General features: G+C 47.6%; 2 protein-coding genes and 2 long non-coding RNA genes across 5 annotated transcripts; 3 read left to right on the top strand and 1 right to left on the bottom strand.

Annotated features, from left to right (window-relative positions):
- The first annotated feature begins 7,757 nt into the window (after window positions 1-7,757).
- LOC135375746 (uncharacterized) lies at window positions 7,758-8,401 on the top strand. The gene is made up of 4 exons (XR_010417371.1): window positions 7,758-7,831; window positions 7,904-8,008; window positions 8,098-8,167; window positions 8,252-8,401. It is a non-coding gene; the product is annotated as an uncharacterized LOC135375746 (long non-coding RNA).
- A 119-nt stretch (window positions 8,402-8,520) lies between these two features.
- Window positions 8,521-9,969, top strand: LOC135375751 (uncharacterized). Its single transcript, XM_064608400.1, has 6 exons — window positions 8,521-8,678; window positions 8,740-9,007; window positions 9,065-9,160; window positions 9,331-9,504; window positions 9,593-9,765; window positions 9,933-9,969. Exons 1-6 carry the CDS (start codon window positions 8,611-8,613, stop codon window positions 9,967-9,969), a joined length of 816 nt encoding a protein of 271 aa, XP_064464470.1. The 5' UTR covers window positions 8,521-8,610.
- Window positions 9,970-12,050: 2,081 nt separating this feature from the next.
- LOC135375745 (uncharacterized) lies at window positions 12,051-14,395 on the top strand. Of its 2 annotated transcripts, XR_010417370.1 has the most exons (4): window positions 12,051-13,278; window positions 13,958-14,034; window positions 14,125-14,211; window positions 14,300-14,395. It is a non-coding gene; the product is annotated as an uncharacterized LOC135375745 (long non-coding RNA). The 2 variants fall into 2 exon arrangements; XR_010417369.1 differs by having other exon boundaries at window positions 13,958-14,211.
- A 701-nt stretch (window positions 14,396-15,096) lies between these two features.
- Window positions 15,097-15,977, bottom strand: LOC135375747 (P2X purinoceptor 7-like). Its single transcript, XM_064608398.1, has 3 exons — window positions 15,667-15,977; window positions 15,377-15,592; window positions 15,097-15,318 (listed from the first exon to the last, which is right to left on the bottom strand). The coding sequence occupies exons 1-3, from the start codon at window positions 15,852-15,854 to the stop codon at window positions 15,162-15,164; spliced, it is 561 nt and encodes a 186-aa protein (XP_064464468.1). The 5' UTR covers window positions 15,855-15,977; the 3' UTR covers window positions 15,097-15,161.
- Window positions 15,978-18,777: the final 2,800 nt, after the last annotated feature.

Genomic DNA, 18,777 nt, shown 5'->3' on the forward strand with positions numbered 1-18,777 from the left:
CACGTCAGCCAAGTCATCTCCGGAATACTTCAGCACCTTATGTGCATGTGCCGCCGACAGGTCAATCCCGGTGCCAACAATCTGGGCGTCCAAAATTTTCACTGCGCCGCTTTTCCTCGCGATGAGATCGGGCTTCAATATTCCCTGGGGAACACGCATCTCTTCTCCCTCTGGACTTCCCAGCCGATGTCCCTCAGGCGACTTTCAGCATATCTTACCACATTATCGTGGCGCCTGGTGCGTGCTCCGTGTGTTCTGTGGCACACCTGAAGTATGTGAGCGAGAGTCTCCTGGCTACGACATCCCGCTCTGCATGTCTTTTCCACCTCTCTCCCTCTACCCGATCGAGTTAGGCAGGGGAGGGCATTCGCTCTGATCTTAATAGAGTCAATAAACTGACTTCCCCTCATAACTCTAGTGGCCTCTTGAATCCATCTGTGGGCGTAGGGTACTTCGGGGGCCTCCCTTAGTGCTCTCCCGTCATTTGAAGCGTACAACTTCTGCGCCCATTGCTTGTCGACCGCCTCTGATGTCCTCATGAGGCGCCCTCCCCTCTGGGCCGCGAGGTCAGCCTTCTGAGCTACCATCTTCATGAATGGTGTTGAAAGCATATGGGCGATGGCCGGATTCGGAGATCTTCTTAATGCTTCTAATCTTTTCCGTAGCATAACCGGGATAATCCACCTTAAAGAAGGTATGCCAATGCCTCCTCTCCGCACAGACGTATGAAAAAATCCAATGGGGACGTCGTGGGGTAAATGTAGCCAGTGCCTCACAGCTGCTCTAATATTCACATCCAACTTCTGCAACAACTTGGTATTCCATTGGCCCAACACCAACCTATGATACAGTCGAGGCAAGAGGTACCACCGAAGCAGGGCTAGTTTTTGCTGCGGCTTCAAAGGTGCTTTCCTTATGCATTGCAGTCCTTCGTCCAGCTGCTGGGTAGTCTGTTTCGCTCTCCCACTGGGGCCAAACGTGATCCCCAGGTACGTCCATGTAAACTTCGTATCCATAACAGATAGTCTGGATCCCCCAATCGTGAACGACACATCCTCGGCCACCTTTGTCTTCTTTTGTTTACCTGACGCCACTAGCGCCATCGTCGCCGACTTCCCGACGTTCACTTGGAGACCCCTCGCCTTCATAAAGTCATTAACGATGTTGAGACGTTCTTGGAGTCCTCCCGGCGTCGATGCCATGAGTATTAAGTCATCAGCGAAGGCCATGACGTCGAGGGAAGCTCCCCCAACGTCAAAGCCCACGCGGGAATCACTGGTCGACAGGAGCTCGTCGATGACCAAGTTAAAAAGAACCGGCGATAGCGGGTCGCCCTGCCGCACCCCAGTAGTGGGGTTTACCAACCGGGTCTGTCCCTGCAGTTGCAATAGCGTAGGCGCGTCATCGTACAAGTCTCTGAGGTACTCCAGGAAGCCTTCCGTCAAACCAGCTCTTCTAGCACCGTTTAGAATCGCACTCCTGGTCACTTTGTCGAATGCCTTTGCCAGATCGATGGTTGCAATATATAAAGACTTATTAAGCCGCCTACTTTCTGATAAGGCCGTGCTCAAGAGAAACACGTTCTCACAGCATCCATCTGCCGGGACAAAGGCTCGCTGTCGATAATCGAAGCTCAGAAAGGCCAGTAGTCTCTTTGCCAATATTCGGTGAAATAGTCCGGCAATAACCGATGTGATGGTGATTGGCCTGAAGTCACCCGGCGACACCGCTCGCGGCTTTTTTGGCACGAAGATTGTTCTAGTCATCCTCAGCGTCGTAGGCGTTCTTCCCATCAGCATAAGTAGATTCATCAGTAGGCGCAGCACCGCCATAGGAACTGCACGTAACGTCCTAGCTGGGAAATTATCCGGACCGGGGGCGGAGTTCACAGGGGGCATATTTGCCTTGATGTCTGCAGCAGTAATCAGGTAAAACGGATCTACCGTTGGCCTCGGCGCCATTGTCTCCGGCGCGGTGATATCGTCAATAGATGATGATGGGGGAGCCTCCGTCATAGTGGACTCCCAGGAGTCCATGAACGAGACAACGTCCTCGACTGCAGGCGCACCGTAACCATCGAGGACGTGCCTCGCACAGACTCCCTGCTTCCTTCTGAAGAGTTCTTGCATCCGGCGGTACTGGGTCTTCTTCTGCTTCCGCCGACTTAATTCAGGTGCAGCGACCCCAGGTGTCTGTCTTGATGCTCTGGGGCCATCTCGAAGGTCTTCACTGAAGAAGACGTCCCTTATGTAGCTGTTGAGTTGACACATAATGTCCACCCCCCTGACCGCCTGGTTGGCAATGTCAAACAGTCGGTCTGCTAGAAACGTAGTGGGAGGAGACCGACTGGCAATCTTCTCAATTTCATTCCGGATTACTTCAAGTCTTGACGGTGGAAGCTCTCTATCCCCTCTCAAATGTAGGTCCAGTTCCGGTTGCTGAGCCACTGGTGATGTTACCACACTCTGAGCGGTATCCTCAAGCGCCAGTGCCTCCCGGCTCTCCACCTCAGCATCCTTCCTTTCTTCAATGAGACGCTGCACCAGCGCTCTATAGTTAGGATCCTTTCTGTGTGACTTTATCGCCTCAAGCGTCCTCTCCGGGAACCTCTCGTGAAGGGCAATGTTTATAAACCGGGGGACCTGCTCAGCTATTTTCCAAGCGGCCTCAACTGATGCCAGACGGTACTCTTCTTCCTCGACCCAACGGGGCCTAGTCCTCTCCACCACAATGGCTCGATTATAGTCATCTGGATGGCGTGCCTTGCGATGCAGTCCCAGGCCGGTCTTCGTCGTGAACACTCTGTCGCATAATGCGCAGGACCAACCCCTCTCCTCTCGCTCTGGGGCTGCGGATGAATCAGGCCCCGAGCATGCCTCCTGGGATTCAAGTGGGTGCAAGCCTTCAGATCCAGCCGCATTCATAGAAGCGGCGCCGTGTTGTATATCTGTCTCTCTTTCTTGCGTCAAGCCTTCCGATCCTCGGTTTTCGTTGGCTGCTTGTCTCAAATTGGAGTCCGGTCTCAGCAAGTGCTTCTTTAGGCCGGCATGGATACGTAACCCTGTCATCGTGGTGAAGCTCCTACCACAGGAACATTGGTGGGTCTCGGTACAAACAGGATCCTCGGCGGGCTCTGCAGACTCTCCGCCGCACGGGTTCACACTAGGAGCTGACGCTACTCGGCGCCAGCTTCCTCTTACATTGCTTTGTCTTTCCGTGCCTAGCGTAATTCACTCCGCAGAGGTTGGCAGCCTCTGCAGAGCGTGGGTGGGTCAGAGCTCCGTTTGTCCCCAAGGCCCGCGAAGACCAAGGATTAATAGGTTGCACCACGTGAAGGTGGAGTTGACCACTTCCGAGGGAGAGGCTGTGTATTGCGCATCCACTCAGCTTGTGGCGCCAGCCAGATCAAGTTCCCCACCGAGAGACGCCCAACCCTCACCCCCGATTAACTGGGTTACAGGCAGCCGCAACGCTGCCCAGTGAATAGGGAGGGGGACCGCCCGGGCGGATCAATCCCTGGCATAACGCCCGGCCCCGACCGAAGTCGAAACCCAACCCAAAAAGCAGATTATTCTTACTTCCGCCTATCACTCGTCTTTGAATGGATTGTATTTCAAACACATGGTGGGTATTATATTTGGTCGTCCTCTGTGGCATTTAGCTACCTAAAGCAGATTATTCTTACTTCCGCCTATCACTCGTCTTTGAATGGATTGTATTTCAAACACATGGTGGGTATTATATTTGGTCGTCCTCTGTGGCATTTAGCTACCTAAAGCAGATTATTCTTACTTCCGCTTATCACTCGTCTTTGAATGGATTGTATTTCAAACACATGGTGGGTATTATATTTGGTCGTCCTCTGTGGCATTTAGCTACCTAAAGCAGATTATTCTTACTTCCGCCTATCACTCGTCTTTGAATGGATTGTATTTCAAACACATGGTGGGTATTATATTTGGTCGTCCTTTGTGGCATTTAGCTATTTTTTTTTCACAATACCCTCTTAAAGGGAAGAGGTACCCAGAAACCCGCCCCCCTAAAGGGACGCAACTGCTAACACACACCCAGCGACATCTCCTTCAGGAATGGGTTCCCACCATCACCGTCATACGACCGAAAACCCAATACGAGCGCACTCCCCCCTGTAATGCTATGACTGTCATGATTTTAACGTCTTGCTTAGTTAGTCCCATGTCCATTAAATCACTCACACTGTCCTTAGACCACACTCCACGATAATTCACAGTGGCACTGGTAACTTCCACGCCGTCCTTGGGTACACTCCCACGCACACAGTCGTTAGGTCCTCACGACGGTATTTCAAAACCTTATGGGCATGCGAAAGGGCTAACGAGATTCCTCCACCTACCACTTGCGCGTCAACTATTCGGACACTGTCACCTCTCACGGCTACAAAATCCGGCTTCAAAGTTCCTTCAGGGACATGGCACACCGGTTCACACGTCACTGTCCACCCAATGTCACGGAGCCTTCGAGTCAAATACTTTGTAATATTATCATGGCGCTTCGTTCGCACCCAGTGCGTTCTATGACATTGTTGGAGGATGTGTGAGAGCGTCTCATCACTTTGACAGCCGGCTCTACATCGCTTTTCACTTTCGCGGCCGCGTGACGAGCGAGTCCTACAGGGGAGGACATTGATCCGTATCTTCACGGCATCAATAAATTGGCGGCCTGCCATGATCCTCGTGCCCTCCCCTATCCATCCATGGGCAAAGGGAACATTCGCTGCTTCTGTCAGAAGTTTCCCGTCGTTAGTATCGTAAAGCTTCTTAGCCCAGTACCTCCCGATTGCTGTTTTGGTGCGCAGAACATGGTCACCGAGGGCTGAAGACCTCCTAGCTTTCTCCAAAAGCTGCTGTACGAAGGGCGTCTTCATCACTTCACGGACCACTGGGTTTGTAGATTCAGCCAAGGGAATTAACCTCCTTCTCTGCAGCACTGGTACGGAAATGGCAAGGGCGGGAATTCCCAGGCCACCACTTGCGATGGGCGCATGGAAAAAAGGGGTCGGGACGTCATGGGGTAGTCTAAGCCATGTCCTCACTGCACTCCGAATGTTTACGTCCAGTCTTTGGAGGAGATTCTTCGTCCACCTACCGAGTACCAGACGATGGTAGAGCCTGGGAATAAGGTAGTGACGTAGCACTACCAATCTTTGTTGGTGTTTCAACGGGGCTTGCCTAACTCTCACCAGCCACTCATCGAGATCTTGCCAAGCTGGCCTCACCTTCCCAGTGGGAGAGAACACAACTCCGAGATATCTCCACGTGTCATCGGGTCCACCTTTGGGGATTTCTGTGTCGTAGATATAGAAAGACCTCTGTTGATCAACTTTCATCTTTTTGTCCTTGCTAGACGGGACAAGTGCAATTGTCATTGACTTCGAGATGTTAGCCTTCAGACCTCTACACTCGAAGAAATCGATCGCAGAGTTAATTCGGGCCTGCAGTCCACCAGGCGTTGAGGCAACCAGTGTCAAATCGTCTGCATATGCCATAACGTCTATCGAGGCTTCTCCCACTTGGAATCCAATTCGGGCGTCCACGTGTCGTAAATATTCGTCAAGAACCAGATTAAAGAGCACAGGGGAGAGCGGGTCTCCCTGTCTGACTCCAGTCGTAGGGTTTACCAATCTGGTAGACCTCCCTATTCGCAGTAACGTGGGGACATCCGAGTAGAGGTCCTTCAGATAGAGTAGAAAATCTTCGGATAACCGGGCGACTTTGGCTCCTCGTAGAATGGCATCCGTTGAGACGCTATCGAACGCCTTGGAGAGGTCAATCATGGCCATATATAGTGCAGCTTTCCTCCGTCTGGCCTCCGCGATCGCCGCAGCCAACACTGTCACTGTAAAGCAGATTATTCTTACTTCCGCCTATCACTCGTCTTTGAATGGATTGTATTTCAAACACATGGTGGGTATTACGTCCTCTGTGGCATTTAGCTTTTTTTTAAATAAGTTCTCTCTTTATACAGGAAGAGATACCTCACCTAAATACACTTATAGCTAAAACATTCCCGTCGAAGAGGGTCCCACACCCTCCATCAGCCGTGGGGTTTCCACGGTCGTCATACGGCCAAACACTTTGTAAATGTGCGTGCTCCCTTGGAATACGATGACTGTCATTAAAGCGATGTCGTTCTTGGAGAGGCCCATGTGTTGTAGCTTGATGGCGCTCTCCTTAGCCCATACTCCTTTAAATGACATGGAGATACTGGATACTGTGACATCCGCCGCAGGTGATGCAAACTTTTCAATAATCTGCTGGCGGATGTCCGCTCTATCATATTTTAGGACTTTATGTTGGTGGGCTAGTGCCGTCGGGATTCCAGTGCCCACTATCTGAGCATCTAGGAGCACTGCTTCCTCTCCTCTTACTGCAACAATGTCTGGCTTCAATATCCCTTCCGGCACGGAGAACCTGGGCTCCTCTTCCACCTTCCAGCCGTTCTCTATCAACCGCTTTGCCGCATAGCGAGCAACGTTGTTGTGCCTCCGAACTCTTGCGGCATGGGCCCTGTGGCACATTTGCACAATATGTGCCAACGTCTCATCAGAGGAGCAGCCAGCCCGGCAGGTCTTTTCACCTTCCTGTCCTCTCCCCGACCTGGTGCGGCATGGCAGCGCATTTATGCGGATTTTGACCGCATCTACGAATTGGTGGCCGGGCATTACCCTAGTGCCTTCCGCGATCCATTTGTGGGCACTAGGTACGTGACAAGAATCTCTTAGCGCTTTTCCATCGTTGCTGCTGTGGAGAAGAGAGGCCCAATACTTGTTCGCCGCCCTTGTGGTTCTCAGGAACCTTCCATTTATTGTAGCAATAGCCGTTGCCTGGGCAAGGATGCCTTTAAAGGGACCGAAAAGTGAAAAATAACCCCCATATTTTGGCCCACCATCCTGCACATTATCATTGTTTGATAACACAGAGAAAGCATTACCTCACAAATCGGAATATTTTTTACGTATAAATATTTTGAAGGTTGCCGGAACATGGACGGTGCTGCCAACAAACGGCAAAAAAGAGTAACTTGGGTTTCAGGTCCAGGGCGTCCGGGATTGGTCAACCTGTATCACGTGACAATTAGTTTCTAGAGAACAAAGTTGATACACATTATCGTTATAACTAAACGTCATTTTAAAAATGACGTTCACTTCCAGGCATTTGAAGAACATAGTTTTTATACTAATATAACATTCAGCTACGACGCGCCGTGCCGTTTGCAAGGCCGTCTGCAAGGCCGTCTGTGTTATCGCGCTTATTGTCTACGCCGTGGGTGGTCATACCGGCAGCGCGAAGCATGAAGTGAAAGTCTGTGAAAGTAATCAAATAACTTGTCTGTCACTGTTGTGTCACGTATTTACGAATGCCTGGTGTACGTTGTGGAGTTCGGGGATGCGGAAATCGTTCATCTTCGACGACGGGCGTTTTCTACCACAAGATTCCACAGGACAATGCGCGAAAACGAAAGTGGTTCGAAGCACTCGGCTATGAGATACAGCAGTCGTGTCGTGTGTGCTCATTCCATTTTTCTGCCGATGACTACGAAGATGCCGCAGTTGGCGAAGTGCGAAAACGTCTGAAGCAAACTGCCGTTCCGTCACCTGTTATTCTGCTTCGCTTTGGTGACGGGCTCAGCACAACGTCTCAGGTATGTACAGGTGGCACACATGTATAAATTATAATATAGCGATGACGTATACCATTTAACTTGTGTTATCCCACCCACTGGGCATTGTGAACATGACCAAATTTAATTTCAGGGACATTCCGGTGTTGAAGTGGCGCCGGACTGCTTTGTAGTATGTAGAGATCTCACCATTTGGTCATCTTTTGAAAATTTCTGTTTTGAAATAGTTTTAAAACTGTTTCAGGTCGACTGCAATGATTTCATGGACTTGTGCATGGAAGTCACCGTATCGGATGACACTACTGATGCTGCTAGCACATTGTCCACGTCGACGGACACTGTTTGTGAAGTACGCAGTAAAAAAGTCTTGTCTAGATCTGCACTGCAAGAATTCAGAACCAAATATACTCAGTAAACTTGAATTTTCCTACTTTGCAGGAAACAACTGTAGTCGAGTTCGACCATGCATACTGCAGCACTGTCTCTCCAATCACTATGAAGTCTGCATGTAAGAAGTGTATACAAGATTAGTGCTCAATGTGATCCGCATTTCTTATTACTCTTTTTGTTTGTGTCTGTGTGTGTGATCCAGGCACTCAAGTTAACATGACAGAAATAGCTGGAAGCTGGTATGCTAAAAATGATGATCCGGATTTGCCAGGAGTGACAGCATTCCTACCTGTGGCTTCGTCTCCCCCTCTTGCTTCTACCAGTTACAGCTGTGTGATTGCTCAAGAGGTAGGATAGGGGTGACTCTGTATCCAATTGATAATATTTTTGCAATCCTTACACGGACACAAAGACAGCTGAAAGGACATCACGTGGGCCAATAATTACATCGACCCCCACTTCGCAGATTCTGCCAAGTCCACAGGTGGAACCACTAGCTTTGTTACGTGTTGCAGACTTTGTAACATTTTTGGAGTCTTTGGACAGGTGCAGAACATCAGTATGACATCAACAGTGGGAGAAGAAACTGATGAGAGCTACTACCCATCTGAGGATAGCTTCCTTGAAGGGTACAGGAACACTTTCTGTTGAAGCAAACTTATGATTAAAGATGGCCAATTAATTTTCTAGAGACACCACTACACCTGAATGTCCAGTGGAACAGCGAAAATTCATTGTCTTTGAAGCCCCACTACTGGAATTGTTCAAAGCATGTCGCAGTTGCAGTGGGTCATGCAAGGTTACCACATCAGTTCGGGGCACACTTCTCACTGTTGTGTCCGAATGTGCAAGCGGCCACAAATTCTCTTGGAACAGTCAGCCAGAACTGAACAGGATGGCTGCAGGAAACGTTCTGCTCTCCGGTGCAATACTGTTCAACGGAGCCAGTCCCACCAAGGTGTGTACTTGCATGTTTGGGAGCATACATAATAAAACGTTACATCCCTTTCTAAAGGTTCTTCGACTGCTGAGCTCCATCAACATACAAATGATTTCAAAGGTTGCATACGACACATATCAGAAAGGTTGCCTACTGCCTGCTGTATCACAGGTACCAGTTCCTAGTCGCTTCCACAATACTTGAAAATCTATCTAAAAATATTAATTATCATCATATGATTGTGATAAGTAGTAACTGACAAGCATCGGTGCTTCAGTGTATCAGGAGGTATAGAGTTTGCTTTCTGCAACAATGGCTGTTATATTGCACAAATCTTACAGGTTTGGAATGCAGAACACAACCACCTGCTCCTTTCACTTCAAGACAAGCCTGTTGACCTCCTTGGAGATGGCAGATGTGATTCTCCTGGTCACTGTGCCAAGTACATGACATACACTTTTATGGAAGCCCATTCAAAGAAAATCGTCAGCTCCGTTCAAGTACAGGTTGGTGAGGTAAGTGTTTGGCACATATATTACTTGTATAAGGCCTACCAGCTGCCATAGTTTGATTCTTTCTTTTTGTGTGTTCTTCTTGCTCTAGTCTCCAGATGTTGCTTCCAGCACAAACATGGAAAAGGTGGGATTTGTGAGATGCCTGGACGAACTGAAATCAAATCACATCATCGTGGCATCCATTACGACTGATCGACATCCTGCAGTGAGAAAGCACATGCGTGAAATGGAACCCAGCATAGTGCATGGATTTGATACCTGGTATGTGGTGAAAGGTGATATTTGCTTGCTTATTATGTAACCCACACCGTAGGGTCGATTGCACTGCTACTGATACGCTGTACATCATGACCATTTCAGTGCTCTGCCGTTGAATTTATGTCATGAATTTTTATTGTTGGGCTTATGTATTTAAATTTTGTATGCAGGCTTGAAGAAGAAATTGGACACAGCAGCCAAAACTAGTGCAGGTGCTCCTTTAAAACCATGGGTGCAGCATATTTGCAACCATCTCTACTGGTGCAATTCCACAGCTGAGGGGAATTCAGAACTGCTACTGAGCATGTGGAAAAGTAAGACTTAATCAGATAATAACAGATATGTAGCTCTGACACTAACATTACTTCATTAGGCATGACACGCCACATTACAAATGTCCATACCAGTCACGAAGGTCCATACCATCGCTGCTTACATGACACAGTTGCAGAAAGGCCGTGGCTGCAGCCTGGTAATTTGAATTAGGAGAAGCGCATTTTTCCTTAGTGTGTTAGTCTAGCATACTCCACATGTACTAGACGTAATGTATGTACAGTGTACATGGCGAGGACAACAAATGCTCTGAATGTACAGGTACCGTAGCTTATGCAAGACTTCTGAAGATTGTACTGAACCCAAGGCTACTGAAGGATGTTCAACAACTATCAAGAGTGGGTCAGACATCAGGGCTCGAGTCATACCACTCCGTCATACTGAAGTTCGCTCCTAAGTCCACAGCGTACACACCGAAAGTTATGCGTGCTAGGTGCGTACCCACGCTTTGAAATGGGAGAAAGACAAGGGGTTGACGTAGTGCTTGACATTTTTTCTTTACTGTATAGGTTGTCAAAAAGGTTATTTGTGAGGTATCACATTTACAATGTCTTATCTCTTCTATCACTCCTTGTAGGACACAAATAGCTGCCCTGCACTTCAATGAAAATGCTGACCGGGAGTATGCTTATGGAAAGGATGGACAACAGATGTTCAGGAGGAAGCTCCTAAAAACAAAGAAAGGGGCAGAAGTAGTTTCTAGAGTGAAGACAAAGGCCACTTACAGTATGAAAATCTCTTTCCGTTTATGATACAGGCATTTGTACTGCTTATCTCTTTACAGATTATGTGGCAAATCTTCTAAAGGGGGCTGTGACAGTGTGTGAAAGCACAACATACAGTGCCATGGTAGCAGCCCACCATAGTCCCGAGCCTGCGCCAATGACTGCAGCTTACCCACGTGAATCGAAAGAGGTCCTGATTGCGAGAAGGATGCTTCGCTTTCCAACAGAGTGATGTAATGTTGCTTTACCCTCCTTGCATAACTTCCTGTTGAGCACTGTCGCCTTCACCTTGCACTATAGCTCTCATGAGGCCACCTGCAACTGCAGTCTTGACCTGGGAGCTGCTTTGGATAGCCCGCTCTACCAAAACTCCGTCAAAGCCTCCAAAGATGAATGAAGGGAAGTACCAATTACTTTGGATAGGGTGTTAAAGGAGCACTAAAATGCAAAAAACAAGTTAACTTTACATTGCGTTACATGCAGTCAGAGCCGTTTCATGGGGGGGGGGGGGGGGTTAGAGGGGCAGCAGCCCTGGGTACCTTCCCTAAGGCGGCACAGGATGGTACATCTGGACAGCACGGTGCACAATAAATCAACAGCCGGCATATTTGGCACCCGCACCTAAGTCAGTTGGCTCCAGTGGCTCCTATAAGCTACTGAAAGAATAATAGGAGAGGACTGTGTTATAAAAAAGCACCACTTTGTTCTCTTTGTAGCACACTGGAGTCATGTGACCAACTACTGCAATTCACACAGATAAATTGGCACCGGAAACGGTTTGTCTCTGTCAACTGCTTTTTCACCGGTCTTCACCTCGGAAGGGCACGCTGTGTTAAGTAGTGGGGGGGGGGGGGTCTTCAGCTTTATCGTGCCCCAGGCAGACTTTGACATCGTAACTGCTAACATGCTAACTTTCCACATGACATCGTAACTCAATATGTACATTGATTCCATTACAAAGGTGCAGTCAGAACTATACAGGCTCCTTGCTTCGGCACGAATGCAGTGAATGTCTGCCGCACATGCTATGCTATAGAGCAGTAACTGTGAAAAACAATAGTGCGAAGGACGTGAATATAATTGTTGTCAGTGGAACATTTGTGATAACTGTTGTGGGCAACGATTCAGTAAATCTGTATTGAAAAAGTGATGTGACCAACACACATCATGTCGCACATATATGGTGTACGTACTACGGCCAGCCGCATTCCAAATCCACAGAAACACGAAAGGCTTCTCCTACTGTCTCATTGGATGCTGCCAATCGTTGCTGCCCCTCTTCAATCGTGCTCATTGCTGCCAAAGACTGTTTACATTGCGTTTTTCTTCAAATGGTGGTGCTTTGTGAGCTAATTTCGATTGTATTATACTATAATCCGAACACGTACTTTCATGTAAAGAGTTCTTTTTGCATTTTAGTGCCCCTTTAAATAGACATGATCTGCCTTCACCGGATTATGTAACAGTTCTTTTTGAATTTGTGGCATAATAATCAAGTGGCATGTTGAAAACCTATAGCCCAGAATATGAGCCTGTAGCCCAGAATGTAGGTGTCATCCTCCAGGTGCACGCAATAACTGGAGCCTGATATGTTAGGGTTCAACCTGATTGTTCCCTGAATTTGCAGTGCATGCGCTTTTTCTTGCTTTCTGTTTATTTGCCTGTTATAGAATGTCAGACTTCTTTGATATTGTTTTACTTGCTTTTCTTTGAAATCTTAATCCTTTCTCCATGAGAGTGTGTTCCACAACCTACGTCCCATCTCCATACTCACAAAGTGCATGAAGGTGCACCTAATGCTTCCTGATCCATGAATATGTAAATACTGTTACGTGACGCCAGTGATGATAAGGTGGCCAGCAGAACTTTTTACTCATATAAAGTGTTGCGACTCCTTATCTGAGGTTTTTGTTCATTGAAGTTAACTATACTGCAATGTGACTTATTGTCTTGACTTCGTTGTACTCTATAGTATGAGAAGTACAGGACTGCACAGACAGATTTGCTCATATGTTTTGTAAGTGTCCGTCTGTGGCATCATCATGCCACGCAACTCTTTGTACAGTGAGGGGAGGTAGGTTCCTTGGGAGAATGAAAAAGGAGATTGGTGTCATGCATCAAAAGCTTTTCTACTTTTAACCAACTGTCAAGTGACCATGGCAAGACTAATGGAAAACTTTGCAACCACTTACGTACCACAGCATGTTACAATATCACTGTCATTGTCCGCGCTATGTGGCTCTAGCTGCACTCTTCTTTATATCATGCTTTCACATTGTAATTCCAGTATTTTTCTCTTTTTTTTCCTTGTGTTTCAGTTGCAAGTCTTCGCACAGGTGCATAACAGGACCCTAACCACGGATCATGAAGAGAATGGCGTAGTCCAGGGCACAGAGGGGGACAATTGCAGCAGAACCCTTTTTCTTAAACAAGGACACTTCTAATATGCATATTGTTGGTAAGGACCTCATATGTGAATTTTGGGCTGCTACCAATGGACTTCATTTGACATACAAACACCCTAAGGTCGTAGCTTTATAGTTTCTGTATCTTAACATCAATTATGCACTGATACACGTATGCAGCTTCTGCACGTCAAGCTTAAGGAAATATGCCTTGCAGTACTATTCACTGGCCCCACACAAATTGTCAAAGCACTTCTAACGCTTTTGGACGCCATAGGATTTCCGTCATCGCTCTGAGGCAACCCATTACTCCATTTCAGCACATTACCTCAAGAGATGGGGTAGAGCCCCATAATATTTATTGCAATTCTGAATGTAGAGTGAATCTAGGTACCTTGATGCTCTTTCGCTCGATGCAGCAGAAAAATACATGCGAGACAATTGAAAGGGTACTATAGAAACAGAGTGTGTATTGGAGCAGCCCATATCCTTGGTCCTAACTATGCCAAGTTACCCAATTTCGGACGCAAGTCATTTATCGCTCTCCCGATTCTACCTTCCCTGAGATTATGTGGTTCTACACGTGCTGCATGGACGCTATCTTTTTTTACTCATGCTTTCCGTTTCTTGTGCTGTTGAATAATTGTGAGTTTGCAGCCATCATGTTGTCTATGTTGTCATGTATGTTGGTGTGCACTAATGACCTTGTGAACATGCCAAATCTTTTTCTAGCCACAACTTCCACCTCTGCACCGTGCTGCGACTGAAGAATGTCGAGTAGTCCTACTTTTGGACGGAAACTACATGAGGTAGTAATATCCAGATTTCTAAAACTTTTGTCAGCAGACATTTGCTGTTTCTGTACAACTTTCATCGTATATTTCTTTTGTCACAATTAGCACACTCTCGAAGAACAGCTCTCAGCTTCATCTATGTGCTCCATTATTATTCCTGTACCCTTAGGAGAATACAAAAGCACATATATGGTAAAATGTAACTTTCTTGTTAAGCTCAAAAGTGAAAGGCAAAACTGTCTATACTTCCATTCTGTATCTTACCTATTTTTTTTTTCAGGTTTTACAGCTCTATGAAGTACATGAAAACATCAGAGAGCAGAAAGTCCTACTCTGTCTCCTAAATTGCTGGACATTAAAAAAGAAAAATACAGAGTTGTGAAAAAATGTTGTTTCGGCTGTTTTATTATATTTCAATTAATTGTTCCGCGAAGTCTGTTGCGTACACTGAAGCCAGTTTCTATTTGGAGGACTGTCAAAATTTCTTTACAAAAGTATCTCGGTCACAGTCACCGAGAACTTATATGAAAAAAAGAATACGTGGGTACAGTCATTCTCATTCACAGAGACTGTTCACAGTAGTTTTGTTGTCGAATGGTGGCGAATCGAATACTGTGTGCAGAAAAGTGTCAGTGTATTTCATCTTAAAAAAATAGCATTGCAAAGGTAGTGTGAGCCTGTTACTGCATAATAAATTATGTAGCCATTTTGGAGTACTCTTGCCCACACCGACGCTGCATGGTTAACTGTGAACTGAGATGAAGAGGTGCTGTACCATTTAAGTCAGCACTAAGGACTTTCTTTACAAATGTTAGTTGGTCATATGATAATAGATCAGTTACAAGTGCTCCTTTCAGTGAAATCAAGTTAAGTGTTTTCAACCGTTAATTAGCATTTGCAAACCTGGTCAATCTCTAGTGTATAAAAAATTATAAACACAGTTCAGGTGAAGTACAATGATAAAAATTATTTTATTTACTCTCCATATATACAAGACATGAGTATGTACAAATAGATATGCTCCCAGGCATCCATGCACAAACATAATAATTACAATATTGTGGGACTATCTGAAAGGAAAAAGCAATGAAAAAATTCGCAGCAAGCTAGAAATGAAAATTTGCAGGCATCAATATACATTTTTACAAGTGTGCAGGTTCAAAGCCCTTATACACATCTGATGGAAAAGCATCCCTAATGGCATGCACCACGCAGGCAGGAAGAATCTTCCTATGGTGCTTTCCCAGACCACCCCATATCCACCTTGTGAATTGCCGATAGGCGATATAACGGAATTTCCTGCAGAAATAAGGTTTTTCCATTCAGTTTGCCGTTCAAGTAGCGCGTAAACACTCACTTGTTCACGGCGATGTCACGTATGTTGCCATACTCTTCAGTATCTCGGATGTACGTAAAAGACACTCGCAGAACTTCGGTGTCGAGGCAGAGTATCTCGAAATATTCGTTGTCTGTAATGCAGTTGACCGTCTGCTTTTTACAGACGTTCTCTACCTCCCGGCAGCACAAACACTCGTCAGCGGTATCCATCGGTTTGCACTTCCCGCAAGAACACCTGCACAACGAAAAAACAGCGCTTGTTTCACCTTAAACAAGTGCTTCTCCCTAATACATATAAATTTCACTAACCAGTCCGCGTTCCCGGCACGATCAGATCCTGGTGAGGACGGCGGTGACTCCGATATATCTGAGGATGATGAATCTTCTGCTGCGACGTACACACTTTCCGGCATGCTATCGTACGAACAGAAGTTCTGTGCACGCGATAGTTCTAGAATGCGGAGTTCTAGCGCACTCAGGTTCGGGAGACTCGACATTTTCGACGTAGAAAGTGGTTGCAGACGCTCACAGCCACTTTCGTTTTCACCGGATTAGCGAGTGGAAGCGCGCGTATTACATGCATCCTCGACAGATGGCGCGGTGTTATGCCATTGTTGAGAGACTGCCGGTTTCCTACTAGGTACCTAGACATGCAATCATCGAAAATTCGATTTAAAAAAACTACAGCGATTTCAGCGGAGTTCTTTGACATTTGAACTTTAGAAGGTTCAAGCTTTTCACTGAACATAAAGTTTCGATAGGTTTATTCACTTTTCGGTCCCTTTAACGTATTCAGTTCGGGCGACCTCCCTCACCACAGGGTGAGAGGAGTCCTTTAGGCGTAGGATCCTAGACCGCTGAAGGATAGGGATGGTAGTGGATAGAGCTTGAACGCCGAGACCTCCCTCGGATACAGGTGCATGGAAGAACCCCAAAGGGGTGTCATGAGGGAGCTTCAGCCATCCCCTGACGGCGCTCCGTACGTCCGTGTCTAAACGGCGCAAAGTCTTCGCTGTGAACCTGCCCAGTACTAGCTTGTGGTGGATCCTTGGTAGTAGGTAGTATCTTAAAAGTACCAGTCGCTGTTGCGGCTTTAAGGGCGCTTTTCTGATTTTGAGGAGTCCATCTTCGAGTTCTTGAAGAGGTGGTGTCTTTCTGAGTTCAGGGTCCACGGAGACACCCAGGTATCTGAATACAAATGTTGGGCCCCCTGCAGGCAATACGTCTCCCTCTATCTTGAATTTCTTGGTGATGTCGACTTTAACCTTCTTTTCCCTTCCGGATGGTACCATGGAGATCGTGAAAGACTTTTGAATATTAAAGCAGAGCCCGCGCTGAGTTAGATAGGTGTTTGTCTCCTCCAGCCGTTGCTGCAAACCTGTCGGCGTTGAGGCGGCCATAACCAAGTCATCGGCAAAGGCCATGGCATCGAGGTTACGTTCCCCGATACCAAAGCCAATGCCGGAATCCATCTTCTTCAGGAGGCCGTTAATGACTCAGTTAAACAAAATTGGGGAAAGGGGGTCGCCTTGTCTCACTCCTGCTGTTGGGTGCACTAGTTTCTTCGAGGTTCCAAACGTCAACAGGGTAGGGGCATCCTTGTATAAATCTTCAAGGTAGGTAACAAAGGCGTCAGAAAGACCCTCGGCCCTTACCGCCTGCAGAATTGCCTCTCTTGTCACCCTGTCAAACGCCTTGGCGAGGTCCAAAATCGCTAAGTAAAGGGGCTTTCTCCCTCTTCTTGCCTCAGCCAATGCCGTCGTCAGTAACAATACATTTTCTGCACAGCCGTCTATGGGGAGGAAGGCTCGTTGTCGGTAATCTAGATCCAAGAATGACGTTAACCGTCGAGCCATGATGCGGTGAAACAACCGTAGCACAACAGGAGCAACCGTTATAGGGCGAAAATCGCCTGGAGAACTTGCATGAGGCTTTTTCAGGATGAAAATCGTACGGGCGCTGCGTAGAGATGCGGGAACTTTGCCTTGGGGGATGATCAGGTTAAAGACGATGCGTAATACCACAAGGGGGACAGCTCTTAAACACCGTGCAGAGAACCCGTCGGTACCTGGCGCAGATGCCATGGGGGGATAGTTGTTCTTAATGTCTTGACCTGTGATTAAGTAGAAGGGTTCTGTAATCGGGAGAGTTGAATCTGGAACTGCATTGCTGTCTTCCTGTAGGGCTCTCGGAGATGGTCGTGTCATGATGTCCTCCCAGGCAGCCAGGAACGCCGCCTCATCCTCGACTGCAGCATGCACGTAACCGTCGAGGATAAGGCGCGCGCACACTGGCTGCCTTTTACGATACAGCTGTTGTATTTTGAAGTACTGGATCTTCTTTCTTTTCCTGTTACTGAGCTCCTGACGTCTGGAGCCTGGTCGTCGTCGTTGTTCCACACGGGGGCGGACATCCTCCACCACGGGGGAGAAAAATACGTCTCTGATATAACTGTTCAGGTCAAGCTCGACGTCCACACCAAGAGCCGCCTGTCTCGCAATATCAAACAGTCGTGCGGCTTGAAAGGTTTCAGGTGGCGTTCGACTTGCTACTTTCTCCAATTCCCTTCGAATTGCCACCATCTTGGACAGTCTACCACGCCCAGTGTTGTCTTCCCGAACAGGACGGGAGGATGGAGTGGGTTGTGAGGGGTCCGCAGAGTCATCAGGCGGCAGCGGACTAGGCTCCCCGTCCTCGGGTAAATGAGCTTCTTCGTCGGTGGGAACTTCCGGGACCACTGGAACCCGCAGAGCTTCTTGTTTGAGCTGCAGAACTAGTTGACGATAGGACCCTTGCTTCCTGTGTGATTTTATAGAATCGAGGGTGCGTCCAGGGAAGAGTTCGTGGAGGGCCACATTCATGAATCTTGGTGGAGGAGCCGCTAACAGTAGGCGTACCTCCGCCCTCGCCAGGATATATTCCTCTTCCGTGCTCCATCGAGGACGAACTCTATCGACGTCGATCTCGGCCTGGTAGGCCACCGGATGGCGGGCCTTTCTATGCAGCCCCAAACCATTCTTGGTTCTGAAGACCGCTCCACAGTCGTGGCAACGAAAGCCCTCTCGGGAAGGACCTGAGCTCGAGCTTGAGGGTTGTTGAGCCGAGGCACACATGATTACAGAAGAACCTCCCTGCTCAGTCGACGATGGACCGGCCCCATCAGTAACTGGATTGAGCTGCGTTCTATTCTGATGAACCACTTCAGGAAGGGTATGCTTCTTCAGTGAAGCGTGAATACGTAAACCCTTCATAGTCGAAAATTGTGCACCACACGAACACACAGGAACGTACACATCTTCGCAGCGTCGGTCAGGGCATGCGGAGTCCTCTTCACGGGAGTTGGCACTGGGAGCCGGCACCACTCGGCGTCGGCTTCCACTTGTTTCATTTGAAGTACTCGCACCCAGTGAAATTTTCGTC

The sequence above is a fragment of the Ornithodoros turicata genome, unplaced genomic scaffold, assembly GCF_037126465.1.
Source record: "Ornithodoros turicata isolate Travis unplaced genomic scaffold, ASM3712646v1 ctg00000944.1, whole genome shotgun sequence".
Taxonomy (NCBI): domain Eukaryota; kingdom Metazoa; phylum Arthropoda; class Arachnida; order Ixodida; family Argasidae; genus Ornithodoros; species Ornithodoros turicata.